This window comes from Vanellus vanellus (assembly GCF_965231255.1).
Source record: "Vanellus vanellus genome assembly, chromosome: 3".
In the NCBI taxonomy this organism is placed as follows: domain Eukaryota; kingdom Metazoa; phylum Chordata; class Aves; order Charadriiformes; family Charadriidae; genus Vanellus; species Vanellus vanellus.
In genome coordinates this window covers 32928047-32947559 of record NC_138907.1, presented here as the reverse complement: position 1 = coordinate 32947559, position 19513 = coordinate 32928047, and the positions used below count along the sequence as shown (strand labels likewise).

The 19513-nt window shown below is 37.3% G+C and overlaps 1 protein-coding gene across 2 annotated transcripts in view; it reads right to left on the bottom strand.

The window, feature by feature from the left end:
- RBKS (ribokinase) overlaps positions 1 to 19513 on the bottom strand; it is a 70599-nt gene that overhangs the window by 26888 nt on the left and 24198 nt on the right. For both annotated transcript variants that reach the window (XM_082480807.1, XM_082480808.1), the window contains exons 3-6: positions 19403 to 19466; positions 16720 to 16782; positions 9868 to 10032; positions 4770 to 4861 (exon numbers count right to left, since the gene is read on the bottom strand). In XM_082480807.1, the coding sequence (XP_082336933.1) occupies positions 4770 to 4861; positions 9868 to 10032; positions 16720 to 16782; positions 19403 to 19466 (384 nt within the window). The remainder of the gene's footprint in view (positions 1 to 4769; positions 4862 to 9867; positions 10033 to 16719; positions 16783 to 19402; positions 19467 to 19513) is intronic.

The window sequence follows — 19513 nt, the reverse complement described above, 5'->3', positions numbered from 1 at the left end:
AATTATTTTTTCTTAAAAAATACTATCCCTAGTATTAATCTCTCTGTATTAGTAAGAAGTATCTTAAATGTCCTAATCCAAGACTCCAGATATAGTTTTATAAACTTGATATTCTCTGAATCTTGTAAAAGTCAATACTGTGTCTTGATTTTGGACGTACTAACAAGAATCTCCATTATCAATATTTCTTCAAAAATTACCTTGCCTCTAGTAATAGACAATAACACTTAGAAGGAAATACTATCTTAAACAGGATAGTATCTATTTTTCCATATTATTTTTATACATCTTGCAGCTTTAACAAAATTAGCAATTAACTTATATTTAGTTGTACTGCTTTCTACCGCTGAAGCCCCAAAGTATTCTGTTAGCATTTAATTAAATCTTTGCTAGGCCTTTCTTATTTAGATCAGAAGTCTGATACCCATTTTACATTAGGGAGAAAGCAGTTCCCAGTTTTGCATTCAAAATAGCTTGACAAACTAAATCATTTGCTGCAACCATTTAGGAGTTTTCCTTCTCCTGAAGGGCTCCTCAGTATTCTTTGAACAGAGAAGCAGCTGTTCTTCAAAATGTTTAGGACCAAACTGAAATCGCTGATGTGCAATATATTTTGGTTCCTAACCTGCAGGGCTATGTAATTGCACGCACACACTAAATAAGAAAAACAACACATGAACTGTATTGACATTGTGGTTGTGCCTAGAGCCATACTGCAGTAAGGAACCACACAAATACATGGGAAAAAAATGGTAAGTATTCCAAAGAGCTCATCTTGTATAGGGTTGTCTTGTTTTCAACATTTATAGATGGCTGAAAAGAACAACCATTGGTTTTCACTAAGATGACATTAGATACATTTTTTTTTCATTAGAAGAATTAAGTGAATGGAGAACTAGCACATTCCTGCACAAACCTCAGGGATTAGGCTGTGCTACATCTGGGAATTAACAAACCAGTCTCAACAAGTTTGATCTTTCTGGGAAAAGATAAAACTGAACTACAGGCTAAGCAAAGAAAGAACTGATAACCTTGCAAGATTTGTTCTGAGTTTTTTTGTTCACGAACCACATAAAAAGAAAGTAATGTCAGACATTAAAAAAAATATTATTGCAACAAGCAAGAGTGAAAAGAACAGCTTGTGAAGAGCCTTCTAGACAAACTAATGGTAGATAATTCACTGATAGTATAATTTTGTTTGCTTTTCTCTAGCACATAAATCCATAAGAACAAGCTGTGCTGTTGCACCAGTTACAGCATGTGATTTCATTAAATCCTAAAGCATTTAATGAAGAATGGAGTATTAAGTGTGATGTATTTGGTCCTCGCATGTTTGGGACCTGACATCCTATGGCTGCCTGAAACTATAGCAGACATTTTTAAACTTTTATTCTGTGACAAAGGCATCGCAGATTAAAACTGCTGACCTTCATGGCAGTAAATAACAGAAGCTTCTGACTCAGTAATAATTCAGCTAATTGCAAGGACAACCCCCTTTTTCTCACCTTTAACAATACAAACACTCCACATAGTGTATGAGATGTCTTAAGCTAAACGGGCAGCTTTCTGTTCTACAGCTAACATAATCTTCTGATACAAACACATAATATCCACAAACCACAGAATTTTATCTTCTAAAGGTATTTCTTAGTGAAAAATAAAGATAAGGACATATTGGTAAAATTGTGTGATAAATACTTGTAAATTTAAATTACTAGGAAAGCCAAACCAAGCAATAAAAAAAAAATCAATGTAAATCTGATCTTGTCTTAGCATATACATCTGTTTTAAAAAGAATATTTTAGAAGCAGTTGGGTAGCTTTAAAGAGCTCATCTCTAAAGTCAAGATGATTTATTAACTAATATAAAAGACTTTATAATATTAAAGCAGAAATACACCTTTTTTTTTTTTCCTGGTAGTACCTAAAAATCCCAAATAAAAATAATAACGATTCCAAAAGGGGTAAGGCTGGAACATAAATAGGATTTTGGCTAGAAGAAAGTTATTTGAGACTTAGAAATACCAAGTAGGAGGGGCAATGGAGCTGGAACAGAACATCTCAGGAAGGCAGCTGTAAACAGCACATTCAATAAATTTGGCCATAGAGAATATCAAAAAAAACCCCACTATAAAATAAAATGGCCTTAGTGGCTCAGAGCATAGGTCTGTCTTACCCAATTGCTCTTTTGTGACTCTGACTGCTAGTAGATACTTAGGGAAATAAAGAAAAGTCTAAAAAGATCTTTTCCCAGTACGTATTCAGGGTCATCAAAATCTTCGGTACTTCCTGACTTAAGATGATGAAGGAAATGCAGACGTAGTTGGTTGAATGGATGAAGTTAAAAAAATTAGAATTATCTCTAAGATTTGTAGAATTAACTTATTGCTTTTAAGTGCCATACAGAGATGTGACTGGTAACCTTTATTTGGGTATGTACACATTTATGTCTATATCAGACTTCTCAAGTGCATACGTTACAGGGATCTGAAATTAAAGAAAGTAATGAAAGAAAACAGAAAACAGATGGCACATGAATATATAACAATTACTAAAAAAACAACTTTCAAACTTGTGACATAAGAAAAACAAATGCTTCATTTTTCCTCTCAGCAAAAAGAACAGAACAATGGCAATAGTTCATCCCCGAAAATCAATTCAATAACAAATCAGACACACAGAGAGGATGAAATCAAACAGAATTGATTATTACAGTTGTGCTAATGTAATTGATTTAATTCTAAAGTATGAAAAGGTTATTTTTAAAAGCCAACATATTTATGTGCCATTCTTGTTCTCAGAATGTGATGCTGGAGTCCCACACTTGGATCTGTGCTCCCATGATATGGCTGGCAGGAACTTCCATAGGTCTACCATTTCCATAAATTCAGAAGAGATAAGCCTCCTCAAGAGTAGAGAGCATATTTCTGTGCCTGACTGTGAACACAGCGATCCCAGCTATCTTCAGATGCTAATTACTTTTGAAAAGAGCAGAAAAGAATGCAAACTATAGCCCCAGCTCTGCAGGAAAGGTAGATGAGTGTGCAGGGATCTATTATAATTATACACCTGTATTTCTTGTTCTCCAAATAGAATTAATTTTCTTTTCTCCATGTGGTGGTAATAATAATACACCCTGGCTCCAGCAAGCTAAACTTCTCAAAGAATGTCTCTTTCAAGACTGTCCTCTAGCAATAAAGTATAACAAAGGGAAAACTTTAACATGTGTCTTGCAAAGAGCAATAAGAGAAAAGTCAGGAATAGACAAGTAATGAAAAACAAAGTTTTGTTTCTAACATATGGGGGATAAGTTTTAGCAGGGAAAAAAAAAAAGTAACTAGTGACATTATGAAAAAAGCAAACAACGAATGACATTTACTAAATTGGTGGGAGAGTATGGGTGTTCTCAGCCCAAAATGTGAGCCGTTGCACCGTTCAGCCAATCCAGGGGCACAGTCCAGGCATAAGTGCTTTCTGAAAACATGAAGAAAACACCATATGGGTGTCCTGCAAGTCCCCTGAATAAGAATAAATACTTTGCCTTAGTGTTCTCTTCATCACATATAATTGAGTTCTGATGGCTGTTGGGCAATGTCTGAGCCACAAATGATATTACTGCCAGTTACATTGGACACTGCGTTCCAGAGACCTGAGGAGCTGTGGCATCTCCCACCTTGCTATTTTTGCAAACTCCAGAAAGCTCTGGAGTATCTGAACTTGGGAGGCGCATACTGAAACATCCTAGAACAAAATTTAGATGTCCATTTGGGTTACTTAGACCGACTTTTAAATGCTAGAAGACTTGTGAACTGAGAACTTCTGATATGGTCTGTGATGGGTTTGAACAGAAACTTCAAGAAGGGTAATTGAGACTTGAAGAACTTATTCTGACAGACATTGTCATCAGACAAAAAATCCTTTAAGTAAGCAGGGCCATGCTTTTCTCTTAGCTCTTCCCCCTCCTCTCCACCCAAAGGTATCATGTTCATTGCAGAAATCATGTTTGTTGGAGATAATTTAACTATGATCAGCGCATGGCTTCTATTCACTATGTTGCTTCTCCCACATTCCTGTTTATATAAAGAGAGGGTGAGGGGAAGGAACACAGCATGCATAATGTTAATAAATAGGAAATTTAAACTAAGGCCTGATGAGATGAGCTTAATTTGTCTCTTGTGACAAAAATAATTTCCTTTGGGAGAAATAACACACTTGAATTAGAAAAAAGAGGGAAAGGAGAGAAAAAAAAAAAGGGAAAACATACAGTTGAAGGGCCAGAGAAACAGATTTCGGTGAAAACAGATCTGACAGGAAGAGGCATATGAAGCTACTATTTACATCAAGTGCAGCATGCTTGCATCACCTCCTGGCAAGCGAGTTTAAAACTGTCAGAACACTATGGCTAGCGCACTCTTGCTAATCATATCAAAGGAGCACAGAACAAGGACAAAGATCTATTTTAATATTTACCATTCAGTGATAACATTTCAGAAGTATCCTTTTATGGATCTGGTTTACTCATCTACTTGTAAGGAAGGCTGGACACAACTTTCCTGCTGCAAACAATTAGTTTGATTCTGAGTGCAATCTAAACGTATTCTAGAATACTCCTCTGCTTCTAGGTCAGGGATCAAACTTGGCACCTCCAAAAGTCCTACGACAGAAGAGCATGCCTCAGTTTTCCCGGTGCCTATGCCGCATCTCTGAGAACAGCATCTCTGAAATTTTATTGCTTAAGACTGCTTCTTTAACATAACACATGACCATTACCTCAGTTTCATTGCAGCAGAAGATGTCAGAGTAGGTATAAAATTGTGGATCTAGGTCAGCAAGGGCTGGAGCCGGATTAAACAAAGTCTTTACTGAAAAAAAAAAAAAGGTCTAAATCGCTAGTGTTTTAGATTGATAAGCCATCACCTGAAACACCAATGTTTATTATTAACACATAAAGGGCTCGTTTTCTGTGTCCTTATTTTACAGAACTACTGAAAGTTTTGTTTATTGTATTAAAGTTCCCTTTTAATTTATGTACAGGCACCTATCATGATGGGAACATGACAGAAAAGTAACAGAAAAAATAACTAAGAAATTATTAAATAATAAAAAGGGAAAAAAAGCCTTAGACAGTAATGCAATTTGTTTAGCTGATGATGCTTCTTCCAGGATTTTAATGTTTTACAAGAACCAATTTAGTTCTAGATTTTTTTTCAGTGTTGTTATCTGCAATTTGTACATGAAGAAACAGGGGCATTGGAGTAATGAAGGACACGTCCAGACAAGGAGTGCTTCTGAATGTGTTACCTAACTTGTTCAAACTGCCACGTTATAAAACTGTAGTGAAGACAAGGAACTGTATATTTTTAATATGCTATCTGGCAGAGCTAGACCTAAACTTAACACGTGGTAGAATATGTTAGTTAACCTAACTTTAAACTGTAGCCTAAGGCCCCGTGGAACAGCAGAAAAGGTTTGTCATGAGGACAGTATAAGTGACTTACTCACTGTTCACACAGGAAGTCTGCAGACTTGGTTTCTCACTTTGCCAATTTTATGATTAATACTTCTGTGTCTTAACCAGCAGGCCATCGCTTTTATATAAAGCACACTCTCTTACTTTAGAAATATTCCTTATAGTAAGTGACCGACTTCCAACTTGGATGCCTAAATTTTCAGTCCTAAAGGCTTATTTAGACCCTAAGCTATAGTACATAATATTCAGACACCCTGAACGCTTCTGAATGCCAGTTAATACCCTAAAAGAGAAAGGTGCGGAGAGACTTCTGAAATCTGAGTACTGAGAAGTTTAGAAGATGACCTTCTAGCTTAACACTCTGAAAGTTTTAGCCTTTGACTCTAGAACTTTACCATGCCTCTCGACCTGCCCTGTTAAAAAGAGTACTAAAGTCACAAAGGCATTTCCTCAGAAGTCAGAAAATGCAAGGATTAGGATTTCCAATGAAATCTTAATTTGGCTCCCTTATATTATTACAATGCAGTATGTATTATAATAAACTCTTTAATTATATGATCACATACCACTGAAAAACAGCATGTGATCACATAATTAAAGACTGCAACATAATACATATGCAGAAAGGAGACAAATTAAGGTTTCGCAGACAACCTTAACTCTTGCATTTCCTATTATCTGACTTGCAACCCTAATAAAGTTTTTTTAAACAGAAATCTTTAAGGTATACTTTCCTAGGTAAAACAAACAAACAGCACATATTGGGAAAAAATCTCTGCCATGTGGCATCATACTGGGTCAAAAGCAGCACTGGAACTGTTCCAACTTGGGTTTTCAGTAATACAGACTCATCACAAACAGGGTGTAATACATGACTATTAAGTTACTCCCATATTTAATATCTGCTGAGCAGGGGGGAGATAGATGAACCCTAAGATTCTCTTTAAGGCTGTGAAGAAGAGCATGGCTTGTGAAGAGAGTAATCTCTTTGGTCCCCCTGAGGAACACCATATTATTTTCTGCCCAAATTCTTTCTCTCCCTTTGCCAAGATCCATTCACCTCACCCAGTTTCCATTCTTTATGCCTCCTTGCATAGGCATAGTAAACTTTACACTCAACTTTCGTCACATCCTATTTCTTTACGCCCCCTCTCCTATGCTTTCTTTTTCCAACTTCCATTACCCACAGCCTACTGCCTGAGTCTACCCCCATATTCCAATCTCTATTCAGTAAATTCTGTTCTCTGTTCCAATTTTGTTCCGCTTTCAGTTTCTCTCTTCCATCTTCCTCTGTCACCCCCAAAATCAAGCAAATCCCTCCTACACTTCCCTTCTCTGAAATCTGCTCTCCTTCCCCACCGTTGCCATCCAGCTTTGTCTCTTCTGTATTCAAATCAAGCAAGCTCCTGCTCTGCACTTCCTGGGCCTACAAGAGATACCTATAAAAGAAGTTGCCTAAAACCAGACTCGGGAATTACACTGAAAGTCATGCTGCCCAAATCAACAACTGCTTGTGTGGACAGACTCTCAGGGGAAGCTAGCTGTGAAGCTCCAACAATTTCTCAAGTCTTTGTGAAAGGCAGTTATTTGCCAAAGGCAGATAATGCAGCAAAAATCAGGCAGATTTCCATACTGTTGTAAAGGCTTATCTTTAAAAGAAAGTTCCCTTGATATCAAGTCTTAAGTAAATTTTGAGGTAGCCAGTAGCCATACTTCAAAATGGGGCAGGGTGAGAGGCATTTTCCTGTTGCTTGGCATCTGCAGCCACTATGCTTTGGCAGAAATTTTACAAAGAATTTAACCACAGACAAACAGCTGTTATGAAAAATTGGAGCCCAAGATTAGAAAGTTGAAACACCTGAAAAATAGACCCTTTACTTGTAAGTGACATGCAACCTTGACAACTGAGGCTGCTTCCAGCCCTGGTTATGATGCATTTTCATTCTTCCCTGCAGTATTAATAGGCTGGACATTATTAGCTGTCTTTTATACAATCTGTCATTAGAGAAGCCCAAAAACTACTTTACAGATTTTATACAGTAACATTTTGCCCATCAATGAAGTGGTTCCCCTCTCGGAAGCAGCAGCAGCTTCACAACATGTGGCCATTAAAACCCTAGAATTTTCCAGTCGGATTTCCACTACAATTTATATCCACTTCATATAATTATTCACAACCCTTCCTTCCTTCCTTCCTTCCTTCCTTCCTTCCTTCCTTCCTTCCTTCCTTCCTCCCTCCCTCCCCCTTTCTTTCTCCTCCCTGAGATCGTCAGAAGATAATAATCAGTGCCACAATGAGAGGATGTCAGAACATGAGATGTCCCTCTCTAGCTTAGAGATTCAGATGTTGTTCACTGAAGAGAAGCAAAGGGGTTTTGCCTGTACGTCCACACTCTTTCTCCATCTTATTATTTCTTTCTTTCAGTAAGAATGAAGAAAAACAAGTAAAAAAACCTTGAAACAGAGGTTTGAGGCATCTGGGTATGCATCTGTTTTAAACAAAAATAGTCTAGTGCACATCCTAATGTGCAGTACTGCATTATACATGAGGGTATTGCAGACTAAAAGAAGAGAAATTGCATTAACAATTTACAGTTGGCTAAGGATAGATTTTTACAGTGCTACAAACTCAGCTGTTTACTTAGATTTGACTGCACATGACATTTGAACATGTGTAGCCTATTGCTTTAAAGCAACGAAAGCTTTCCTGATATGAGCTGCACAATGATAGCAGACTGACAGCACAGAACTATAGCTGGCCCACAGTTAACTGCTATCTTTTCTTGATATATTGTGCTGTCTACAGTTGCTAAATGCTTGCATGTCTGTTCTGTGTATCAGGTTTGGATTTTTTTAATTGCCTTTAAAAAAAATCCTATCTTTTCTTCTGTCACAGGCTGGCATCTCACCCTATGAGGGTGACAAAAGTGTGAAGCAACTTTACCAAAACTTTCATAGAGTTAAAAGTAGACAAAATAAGTCATGGATATTGACTCATGACTCCACTATATTCCAATAACCAGTGTATTAAGAATGCTTTTATCCATTTTCACTAAACATAATGAAAAAATATAGTAAGCTCTGTTCTCCACCCTCCCATGTATTTTAAGCATTCCAGGTGCTACTCAGTTTTCTAAAGTTTTTAATTTTTATTTAGATTTGCATGAACCCAGTTTTGACATTTCAAACAGAAGTCAAAATAATTTTTCCCTATGCACAGTTCTGTTTATAGAGTTTATGACTATTACCACCAAAGTTTCAGAGCCACTCTCTCCCAGCCTTGCATCTAACAGAGCTCCTGAAATCATCACAAGAGACATGAACACAACTCAAAGTTCTGCTACATCTGACGCCTTCACTAGTGCATGAACACTCGTGATCACAATGGGTGCACCTGACCTCGGTGCAGAAGAAGGACTGAGGAGTCAACAATCCCAACATGCTATGACCTACTGGAGCAAGCCTGGGCCCAGGTGCAAGGAACCAGTTAGTTCTGATCCCAGTTCCACCCCGACCTGCTGCCTGATTGAACATACTATGAGCTATCTCCTCCCAGTCTTATCTTCCGGACAGATGAGGACATACGTTTAATCTCATATAGATGCCTCACTTGCATAATTATTTACTTAGTGTTCAAATACAGTAGTAATTGTGCTTGAGTAACTGAAAGCATTACAGGCATTTAAACAACAAAAACATCATGTCGGTAGTGAAACCCCATCCTGTTCAAGCAAAATGTCAGCTTTTATCTATGTATACACTACACTGAAGGAACAACGGCCTACATTTAAAACTACAGCACAGTAACAATTTACTAATAATTTCACAGACCATGCCTCTGTCTAGTCAATGGCAGCATGCCATGCCACACTCTAAGAATGTGGTTAAGAAGAAAAAGCATTTTTTTTTACTTTAAGGATGTTAACTTCTATATAGAAAAAACACAGCCATACCTACTGCTATGCTGGAAAAACAAGGGCATAAGTCCGGTTCTGAGGTAATTTCATTCACTTTATTGTGTGTGGAACTTTACTGACTTGCATTCATTATGCTTGTTCTGCTCTGGAATAATGCCAGAATCAGGACTGTAGTTCCTGACCTAACAACGTTATACTGTATTTAGTCACAGCATGAAAATAGGAGGAAAGGCAGCACCAGACATATACGGGGAGATTATATATAGGTTGATTTGCTGTTCAAGTAAATACTGCAAAATTTTAAAACTGAATTCAGTTTTCATTAGCGTAGCATGAATTTGTTGGCTATTGTTTAATTTCTAAATAAAACTAGTATGACAGAAACCAGAATAGACCACAGGATCTTTATTTAGGAAGCAAGATAAAGAATATTTTTCATGCAGCACAAATGAGGAAGACAGAATGGCTTATGTTAAATTACCTCCACTGGCACGTGCCATTTTCAGAGCTTCCAGAGAAACAGCAGGGGTTATTTCTAGCTGGCAAACGACAACTTTGGCTTTACAGATGACATCAGAAGCCCTCTTCAGGTCTTCAAAATTTAAAAGCAGGTTGGCTCCCGGGACTATGACAATAACATTCTGTCCTAAAGAGAAGATAGATATTGTGTTTTTGACATTAACTTTTGCAGTAAAGTACGTAAAACAGTTCCTTGCTTTTCTCAATACATTTCAGATGAGGATTTCAATCTCCTTTCCAAAAAATCCCCCCTAAAAATGTTTGCATCACTGGCATTTTCAAATAACCAACGATTTCAGAAGATAATCAAAAAGACCAACGGACTAATGAATGCTACACTGCACAACAAATGAAGTATATATTTCTTTGGGAAAAGTCACATATGGGCTTTCCCCAGTCTTTTTTTGCCGTTTTCTCTGAATTCTAAAGGAGCATCATACTGGTCACAGGGGAGGTGGGGGACGTACACTAAGGCTGATACTTTCTTTTTCCTAAAAAATTTCAGTAGCACTTGAAGAGAAAAGCATTAAAGTGATTACTGAGTTCATATGCCAAAAATGCCATGAAATTTTAATTTTCCCATCAGCTGGAAACAGACTATTTCACACAGCTATGAAAATTACGTTCTTTAGATTTCAGAGAAACAGGTTTGCTCCATTTAGCTGCGACACTTCAAGTTAGGGCCCTGAACCATCATGAAAACCAGAATCAGCTTGCCACCAAAACCCAGACAGGTAACGCCTGTGTCTAAGGAAAGCTTTATCAGAAGTGAGTAAAGAAGGTGGGTGACAGATTCTTCTGCACTTCAAGACGGCCAGTAGAATCATCTAAGCAAAGCTATACGTGTGGAAGCATGGCAGTATCTCAAAGCACATCTAAGATCCTTTTCATTCGTGTAGTTTGTTTTACAGTTAGGTGAGGAGGTTCATTTACGCAGATTCCAAACAGTCTTTTGTTTTCTTCAGACATGCAAGTTCCCTTCTTTTATTACAGCTTCTTTCTTTCATTCTTTCTGTTTTTTAATCTCTGTTACAACACCTAGAGACCTTCAGGCATGGGTGCCTTCAAATTAAAATTTATTATTAATCACTCAGGTATTAAATTCAATAAGTCAGTTGTTCCTTGATTTACGGGCTCAGCCCGCCCCCGCTGAAGATTCCTTTAAGGACTGCCAATCATTAAAGGCTACCAATTCTGTAATGAACTGAATTACTCTGTAAATAAATATTTATGTTTTTAAATACATTATTTTTGTTGAATGCGACTTCAAAGTCCTTTGAATAAGAAACGTGCAAAGCTTGTCTCCCTAAATATGTTCTGAAAAAAAAGCAGGACAATGGAAAGAATAATATAGTGATCTCAGAGGGAGGGGCCCAAGCTTTCCAAAGCAATTCTGCTGTCAATGGTTTGGTACAGAACAGCTGCATATGAAAAGCAAAACCTCAGCATTTAAAGCCAACGCCCTGCTTTTCAACAGACAATGATGGGCATCTCGGATATAAGAAAAAAAGAAAAAAACCTTCTGCAACAAGTAAATGTTATCAAAGATATCTGAATCCTACTGAGGAAACACTCAAAAGCAAATTGCACCTATTTTGCGAAGCATATATTTTGAAAGCTTCTAGGGTGCAGCAGTGCACACAGTAAAAGGCAGCGAATCAATGGAACATATATATATTTTATTTCTGCCTGGACTCTGTGCTACCTGGAAACTCAGACTCTATCCACATGTCTCGCTGCATTATCTCGCTGAACTATTTAGCTGTACTGACACGTATATTATTATTAGACTTTAGAGCTAATGGCCCAAGGCGATAAGGAGGGCTGTTTGCTTAAACCCATATGTGCAAATTCAAGGTAGACCATGCTGCAACTGGATCACAGTCAGAAGCTTTTCTTTGTAACTACAAAAGGTCAGAGACTTAAAGTCTGCTTTCAAACCTGCCAGGAAAATGCAGTACCTGCTGTGGTGTAACAGTCCAGGCAGGCTTAACCCAAGCTTTAGAGAAAAAGCCACATTCTGTTCTCGGCTACATATACCACACTAACTGCGAATGACAGCAGTCACCACAAACTTACACCAGAGCGCATAAAAGCAGAATCTGGACCCATGCACTCACAATTAATACCAGAATTTTGTATTACCAGCAACCATTTTGCTGAAAGCAATTATTCCTTGCCAGGGAAATCAGATGGGAAATCAGCACCAGGGACAACAAGAGTTAAAGACAGATGGTAAAGAGGGGTGGGATTCATCTTGTCCAACATTAACTAATTTTTAAAGTTTTTAAAATAAATTTCTACATTCTAGAAAATTCTGATTTCTAAAAATTAGTTTTCTAGGCTCCTTCCACAAGGAAAGACAAGTATTTTCAGAGGTTTTTTTAATCTTGCATCTCTTAGATATCTGTTTGAGGCAGAGATAAGACTGTTGTCTGAAAATGCCTGTGAATCTTTGTTAACTCTAGGTGAAGCCTTAAGCTGTACACCTAACTTTGAAACAGCTCAAGTGAGGTAAAATGTTACCCACACCAAGAATGAGAAAAATATACATTATTACAGTTAATATAAATAAATAAATATTACAGTTAATTTTAACATACCTTTACTTGGACTAAAAATTATCAGTTTTGATGGGAGCATCTATATAATTTTAAGTTTTGCAGACATCAGCTAAAATATTAAGGGCCACATTCACAGTTGCTATAAGCTGTAACAGCTAAATGAAGATGATAAGCTCATGCAAGCTTATACCAGATGGGGATCGGGTCCAATCAATACTTAAAACAGGGGGAATGCTGCGTATGTAAATACTGTCCTCGGTTGGCCTTCTAAACCTGCTACTGTCACTTCTTAGAAAGATGGGTAACTCAAGCTAGATTTTTTTAGAAGTGTCATTTTATAGATGCCACCAAATGAGAAGTGCCCGTGGAAAAATCAAAGGCAAACCAGTAAATATCACAGTGCAATAACCATCACTTTTTAAAATGTGATGACGAGCCTAAAAGCCATCAGTAGTGCTTAGAACTCACCAAAATCTCAAACAATGCAACTATAACAATAGCTGCAGAGCTTCTGCATAATAATTCATACGGAAAAAAGATATTTGTGACCAGAAAAGAACGCTAGAAGAAAAACATTTGCTGCCAAATCACACAGTTCATGAATATGAGGGCAAGTTTTGGGTGTGTCATGGTATCATAATTTCTGTGCAATTACTTGGTAGAACCAATGAATAGTCTTGTACACAAAACATTCAAGTTCATGATGAATGTCAATACATAGAAATCCTATAAAAATTCAGGTGACATTTCTTCATAACCCTGAAGGTTCAAAACAAAGATTTTCTCTTTGGAAAGTGTAATTCAAACAAGCTGGCATACGTATTCTAAGTTTGCCTTGTTTATTTAGCCTTATCTAAATATATATTTTGAATGTTTTAATACTAGCAGTGCTTTGGCATTGAAGGTACACTCACTTACAAAATAATGCCTATTCACTGTTGATGAATGATTAATAACTTTATCGTAAAGTCAGCACAATGCCTATCTCAAGTGAGGGTTATCTCACAGTGCTCTGTGTATGTGAATTTTAAGTCCTAACTTGCAATAATCAAGAGCACTTTAATCATGACCTGCCAACCTCTGTTGTCCCTCCACTGAATTTTTGCTATGAATGCAGAAGTTGTCAGACTGGTTCAAACTACTGGTCCAGTCAGGCCAGCTTAATGGTGCTGTCAACAGTCAGTACCGGACAGGGACAAAGCTGCAATAAACTTTACATGTAATCATGTAAAAAATTATCCATAAAGAAGTTTTTTCCTCCCGATGTGTGTATGTAAAAGTATAACGCACATCATTACTTTATGGAGTTCTTACCATTCAATACCATACCACTAGCAGAAGGTGTGCTAAGTGACAGAGCTGGTGGAAGGAAGGCAGGCTGAAAGGGGAAACAAAAGCTGGGGTTCCAAGTGGTGCAAGGCACCTCAAAGAAAACATGTTAAGAAAACGAGCTGGATGTACTAGCTTTTCTCCTTAAGACAGAAAGTACAGATTTGAAGTGTATAGGGTACTGGTAAACTGAAGTTTGTGTTTAGTCAAAACCTATCTGAAGAGGCAGTCGCATAAAAGAGAATAACTGAAAGTAACATGAGGTTCAAGAAAAAGATTTCTGCCCAGATTTCTGAGACTAGCCCAGAGGGAACCTTTGCAGTGTCTCTGGGCTGCGCGTTTTCCAGTGCAGCACTATAAACTTTTTAAACATTTCTCCATCATTTTGCATTAAAGCAGGGATTTAACCTCTCTATCTTTATTTGAAACTATACTGTACTGTCCTAGAATATAATGCAACTTTGAGAATAACAAATGTGCCTGATAATTTTCAAATATTTATTCTTTACCAATTACAATAATGGATGAAATATAGCTGTGAAATTCAGTAATCTGTAAAAATCTTCCCAGAAATTCAGCAGCCCCAGCTAGACAGACATAGGTAACATCAGGGAAAGTTTACTTCAGAGCCTCCTCTGACTCTGCTCTCTACAGCTTTCTTTTCCTCTGCCTTCACCCATACATCATAGTCTGCTCCCTCTACTTGAATATCTCTCCTACTTCTGCCTCTGAATTTACTCAGTTGATTGGAGTTGGTATTTTTCCCAAGTAGTGGTACTTGTAAAGAACTAGTAAGATGAAGTGCAGGTTAGGTGTGAGAAAATACAGCAATTAAAACTTGGCAATTTAACGAGACGATACCTATGTTTTTTATTTGTGCCTCGCTGTCTTAACACAGAACACCATCACCACCCCCAACTTCAAATGCTTCCCTTTTAGGTATAATTTGAACTAGCAGAAACTGCTTTACATTAGTGCATTGAATGCTGTGGTGTTTCAGCTATGCCAGCACAACTACCACAGTAAAACATGCATGTGTAGACAAGCCCTTTGAAAAGTGCTGTAAAACCTGTTTAGGTCAAATCAGCCAGGCTTCTACAGGGGAAAAAAAAAAAAAAAGTGTCTCTTGCAACAGCAAAGCACATAAGTACTGCTATTTTATTGCAATTTACTCAATTCAGGCGCCAGATGGTTTTAGAGAGAAGTAACAACCAGAACCATTACCAATTCTGTGCATCTGTTTGCTTTATAGCATAGTTCTGACCAGGTTTGCTCTTCTACTAGATTTGAAATTAAATCTGAGGCCAGTGGTAACTTCATTTGGGATTTTTTAGTTTCTGAAAGGAACAAACTGCATGACATTATGCATTATTCATCTCACTATGTCAATCACAAGACTATCAGAGACATTTTACACTGCCACTAACACGTAAGACAGTCCACTGTGAACCTCATGGGACTGAATAATCAGTTTCCCTTTCCTGGTGCTTATAAAGGTTTTAGATCTAGAAGATGGTTTTGTTCCTTATCCTTCAAAAAAAGTCATGCCGGTGTAATTTTAACAGATCATCCTCTGGTCATTCAAGTGTTGACCGTGCTTAGCTGAGTTGATCATGCACATGAATTGGGAAGTAATACGACTGCTTCTTATTCAACTATTCTGCACACCAAACGTATGAAAGAGTGAGGCCTGCCAGTGGGCTACTGGATTATCACTGTCTCTCCCGTTTACAATGGCCAGAGTACTGAATGTATGTGGCATAAGAAAGAAGTTCTTAAGAGTTGCTGTGGTAATTTACCTGCTGATCCAAACCAAGAGAAGGAGGTGGACATAAGAGAGAGGTATCCAGTTTATTCAAAGTATTAGAGCTACCTTATTTCTGAATTACATCTGTCATGTAAGGTTTTGGTTACTCTTGCTTAGGGAAAATTAAACTCACATCTCCAACTAATTTGCCTAATTTTCCTGAATGTTCCTGTGCAAACTTGCCTTTAGTCACAGTTCCTTCCCCGGTTTGCTCCTAGAGTGAATAGTCATGTTTCCTTTCCCATTTTGAGCTGTAGCGCAATGTACTACCATCACATTACACAGGAGCTTGTTAAGTTCATGTGTGAGCTAAGCTGTGATAACTGTTCAAATGGAGGCACTTAGCTGCACCAAAAGTGAACTAATCCAATCACACTTCAGTGGTTATATTTGCAAAAATATTATCGGTCCTGAGCGCTAAATTTTGATCCAGACACACGGACTTCTCCCAAGACCTCTCAATAGCATGACTTGCTTGAGAAAAAGATAAACAGAAAGTTTTCAGAGGATGATTTAGCAATTTTGAAGAAGAATATGAAAACAAGCCAAACCTTATTTTCTTCTTCCCCTGCAATATGAAAGCAAAGACACAGGGTAAGGAAAATTAACACAGAAAAAACAAATATGCCATTTCATCATGTATTTATCACTGTAGATGCAACATGGGATCAAGAATTGTGGTAATTTTACAAGATCAACATAAATGTTTCTACTTAGTATACTAAGGACAAGTCTTTCTCCTGATTCAGGGCATAATGACTCAGTGTGCTGAGGAGGCAAACCTCTTCCTTGTAGTAAAAGTGCTCGGTAAGTTGTGGTGGAAAAGGAGAGCTTTAACCTCCTGCTGAACTGTGTGTTCTGGCCAACGTAAAACTAGATAGATCAGCTGGCTGATTGAATTATTGCTATCACATTGCTCATACATGCATCTGATTCTGCACCTCATCCTAGAACAGTGCCTGTAATAAAAGGAAGCGCAACAAAGTGTGAATAAGATCATGAAAAAAATGAAAGACGTAGAAAAAATAATTCCACGATCAACAGTGACACGGCAAAGGTGTCTTTTATGGCTGTAGTGGCAGAACAGAGGACAGTTCAGAGTAGAAATATGTACCTTCACTGTTGACAATTATTGAAGCAGTTCCAGTAGCAGCATCTGTAGTCTGACCTACAAATGCTAAGAAAGGGAAAAGTTACAGCATGCATTAGTTTAATACATTACTTTCAACCAATAGCATGTGATGCAGTTTAATTGAATTAAATCTAAAATGAACCCATAACCTCCAGCAATTTAAAAATGCTAATTACTCTTTCATGTGCAACAATGCCAGAGAAGCTAACAACAACAAAAAGTGTTAATTTACACCCACAAAACAGAAATGCGAGTCCAACATTCTTTAATTTGGCTACATCTCTGCTTTAGAGAAAGTATGTTATTTATACAGCCTTCTCAGGCACTCTACTCCTACATGGAAGTATTTCTTTTATCGAATGAAACAACAGAGTCAAGGCTGGAGAAAACGAAAATATTAAAACAACACAGTATTTAATTCTCTGTAGATTTACATTTCAGCAGTAATATTAACATGTGCTATGAAGGCAGTGGTGAGGCTATGTTTTCACTTTGGATTATTATTCAGATAAATTAACTATTAGCGAGACTGGTGGCACTGTCTGTTATAAAGATTTTTCCATATTTACTACTATAAGAACCTGTTTTCAGCTGTCAGCAAATTTGTCAAATACTAACCAGTGGTCTGAAACTTTCAATGACAGGTGGGTTTTTTTGAGGTAGAATTATAGTAGAAAACTGTCAAAAAATTTGAGGATTTTTTTCCCAAGGACTGTATTTGAGAAAAATCTACTATTTTATTTGAGACAAATTCTGGTGACCTTTTGTTTAAGAAGCTGTGGTGTTCTAACATTTTAGGACATGGACTCGATGCTGGGCAAAGGTTAGCTTCTTGCTCAAGACATGTCTTTTGTGGTCAATTTAAAAATCTGCTCAAATTTGAACAAGGCTGAAGAAAAGCATAACAGCATGCTTATTCAGTTTTGCTGAAGTATTGCAGGTACTTGCCCTGGACGTACCCTTATCTAGCTCAGAATTACAAGGGTCAGAGCAGAACTTTCCTTGCAATTATAGCTCCTTTTCACCGTGAGCTAGGTCTGCACTCTGGAATTGAAAGCAGAGAACATGTGTCTTCTGTGCTTTCAAAGCTCTTCCTGCAGAAAGTGAGCAGCATGAGCAGCAAGCTGCCCAGTTCAAATGTGGGAGAGGGAGTAGCACATCAGCAAAGGTCTGAGGAGCATGGGTAGCTGATAGGTTGTGGGAGACAGAAAGACTGTCAGAACAGCCAGGGTAGGCTGGACAAGGAAGAAACTGAGATGAAAAGCCATGCAATGAAATAAAATGGTCCTAAGCAAAAAAAGTCTGTGCACACTAAATCACCCTTGCCTCCACATCCTGGAATGCAAGTTGGGATCCTGGACTAGCCTTATCAGTGGTACATGCTATCTTCCTCCAGGGCTGATAAATGTAGCAGGTGACAATCTAACACAATTCTGAGAGATTTTTCACTCAACCAGCAGAAAACGGTACCTAAATGTTCTAACCCTTCAAACGATCTATCCAGGTATCAAAGAAGTGCAATATCACGGAGTTTCTGATTTTTTTTTCCTATGCTTTTCTTTTGCTGCTATAAGGACTGTTTAAATATTTATGTTAAGATTGCAAGATCAATCATTTAAATCAGAAAACATGAGATTTGTGGAATACACATTTTCATTAAGTGCTATGCATGATAATAGCTTTATTTACAGATGAAAGGCTTTATTCACAAGGTAGGCATGCTTAGGAGATATTTAGAACTGTATACTAACAGACACTGTTTTTATGGTATCCTTGCCTGGTTTCTTGCATAAGTTGGAAGATATGCAATGAATAAACCTATGTATGCATTTGTGAAATATTTAGATGCTACACTGATAAGCATAATAAAAAATCCCACAAAATACTGATAGTTCTGTCTTTAAAGCAGCATTTGAATAATGCAGTAAATGAAGTTTCTGGCTGCACATTAAACAGAAAAGTTAAACAGAATATCGAATTGTCACTTAGTGATTGCATCTGTCCATCCTTGTCAGTCCGGAAGGAGACAAGAGTCACGTAGACAAAAATGTGATCATGTAGTAAAACAGCACACAATAATGCATTTACACAAGAGAGAGAATTACAGTTACAAAGGTGCAAAGATAATATAACATTGTGAATACTTAATTTTCCTTTTTCCTGAAAGCCTTTTAACATTGATTTTTTAGTACGTATGTGCTAACAAACATCAGCTGCAGTCTCTAAAATGATTGCACATGTCATTTCACAAAACAGAGGTCAAATGTACTGAGTTGACAAATGCGTTTCCACTCTATTCCTCCTCTCCCATCATGAAATTGAGAATGAATAATCAGACTGGATTTTTCAATTTCTCACCAGGCATCATTAATGCCAGCCTAAACAATTGCATAACAGCAAGTTATCTTGAGGTGACTTGCTCTTATGTAATCATCTGAGATTTAGAGGTAATAACATTACATTTTATTTTTAGTGGTAAAGCTGATTTCCAAAGTCTTCATATTCTCACCCATATTCATTCATTCCTGCCAGTTGTGTCAAAACAATTATTCATAGTTATTAATGGTAAAACATATCTACTAAGGCAATAAAATAAGACATCCTCCACTACTAATTTTTAAAGCTTAAAAATAATACAAAAGGTTTCTTTAAAGTAAAATTTTACCTGTAGAAATACCATTCTTCTTCAAATTTTCAACATAATCGTTGCCAAAGGAATCCTTCCCAACCTGTACAAAATATAAAAGGACAGGTTTTCTCTATAGAAAGGTGAGAG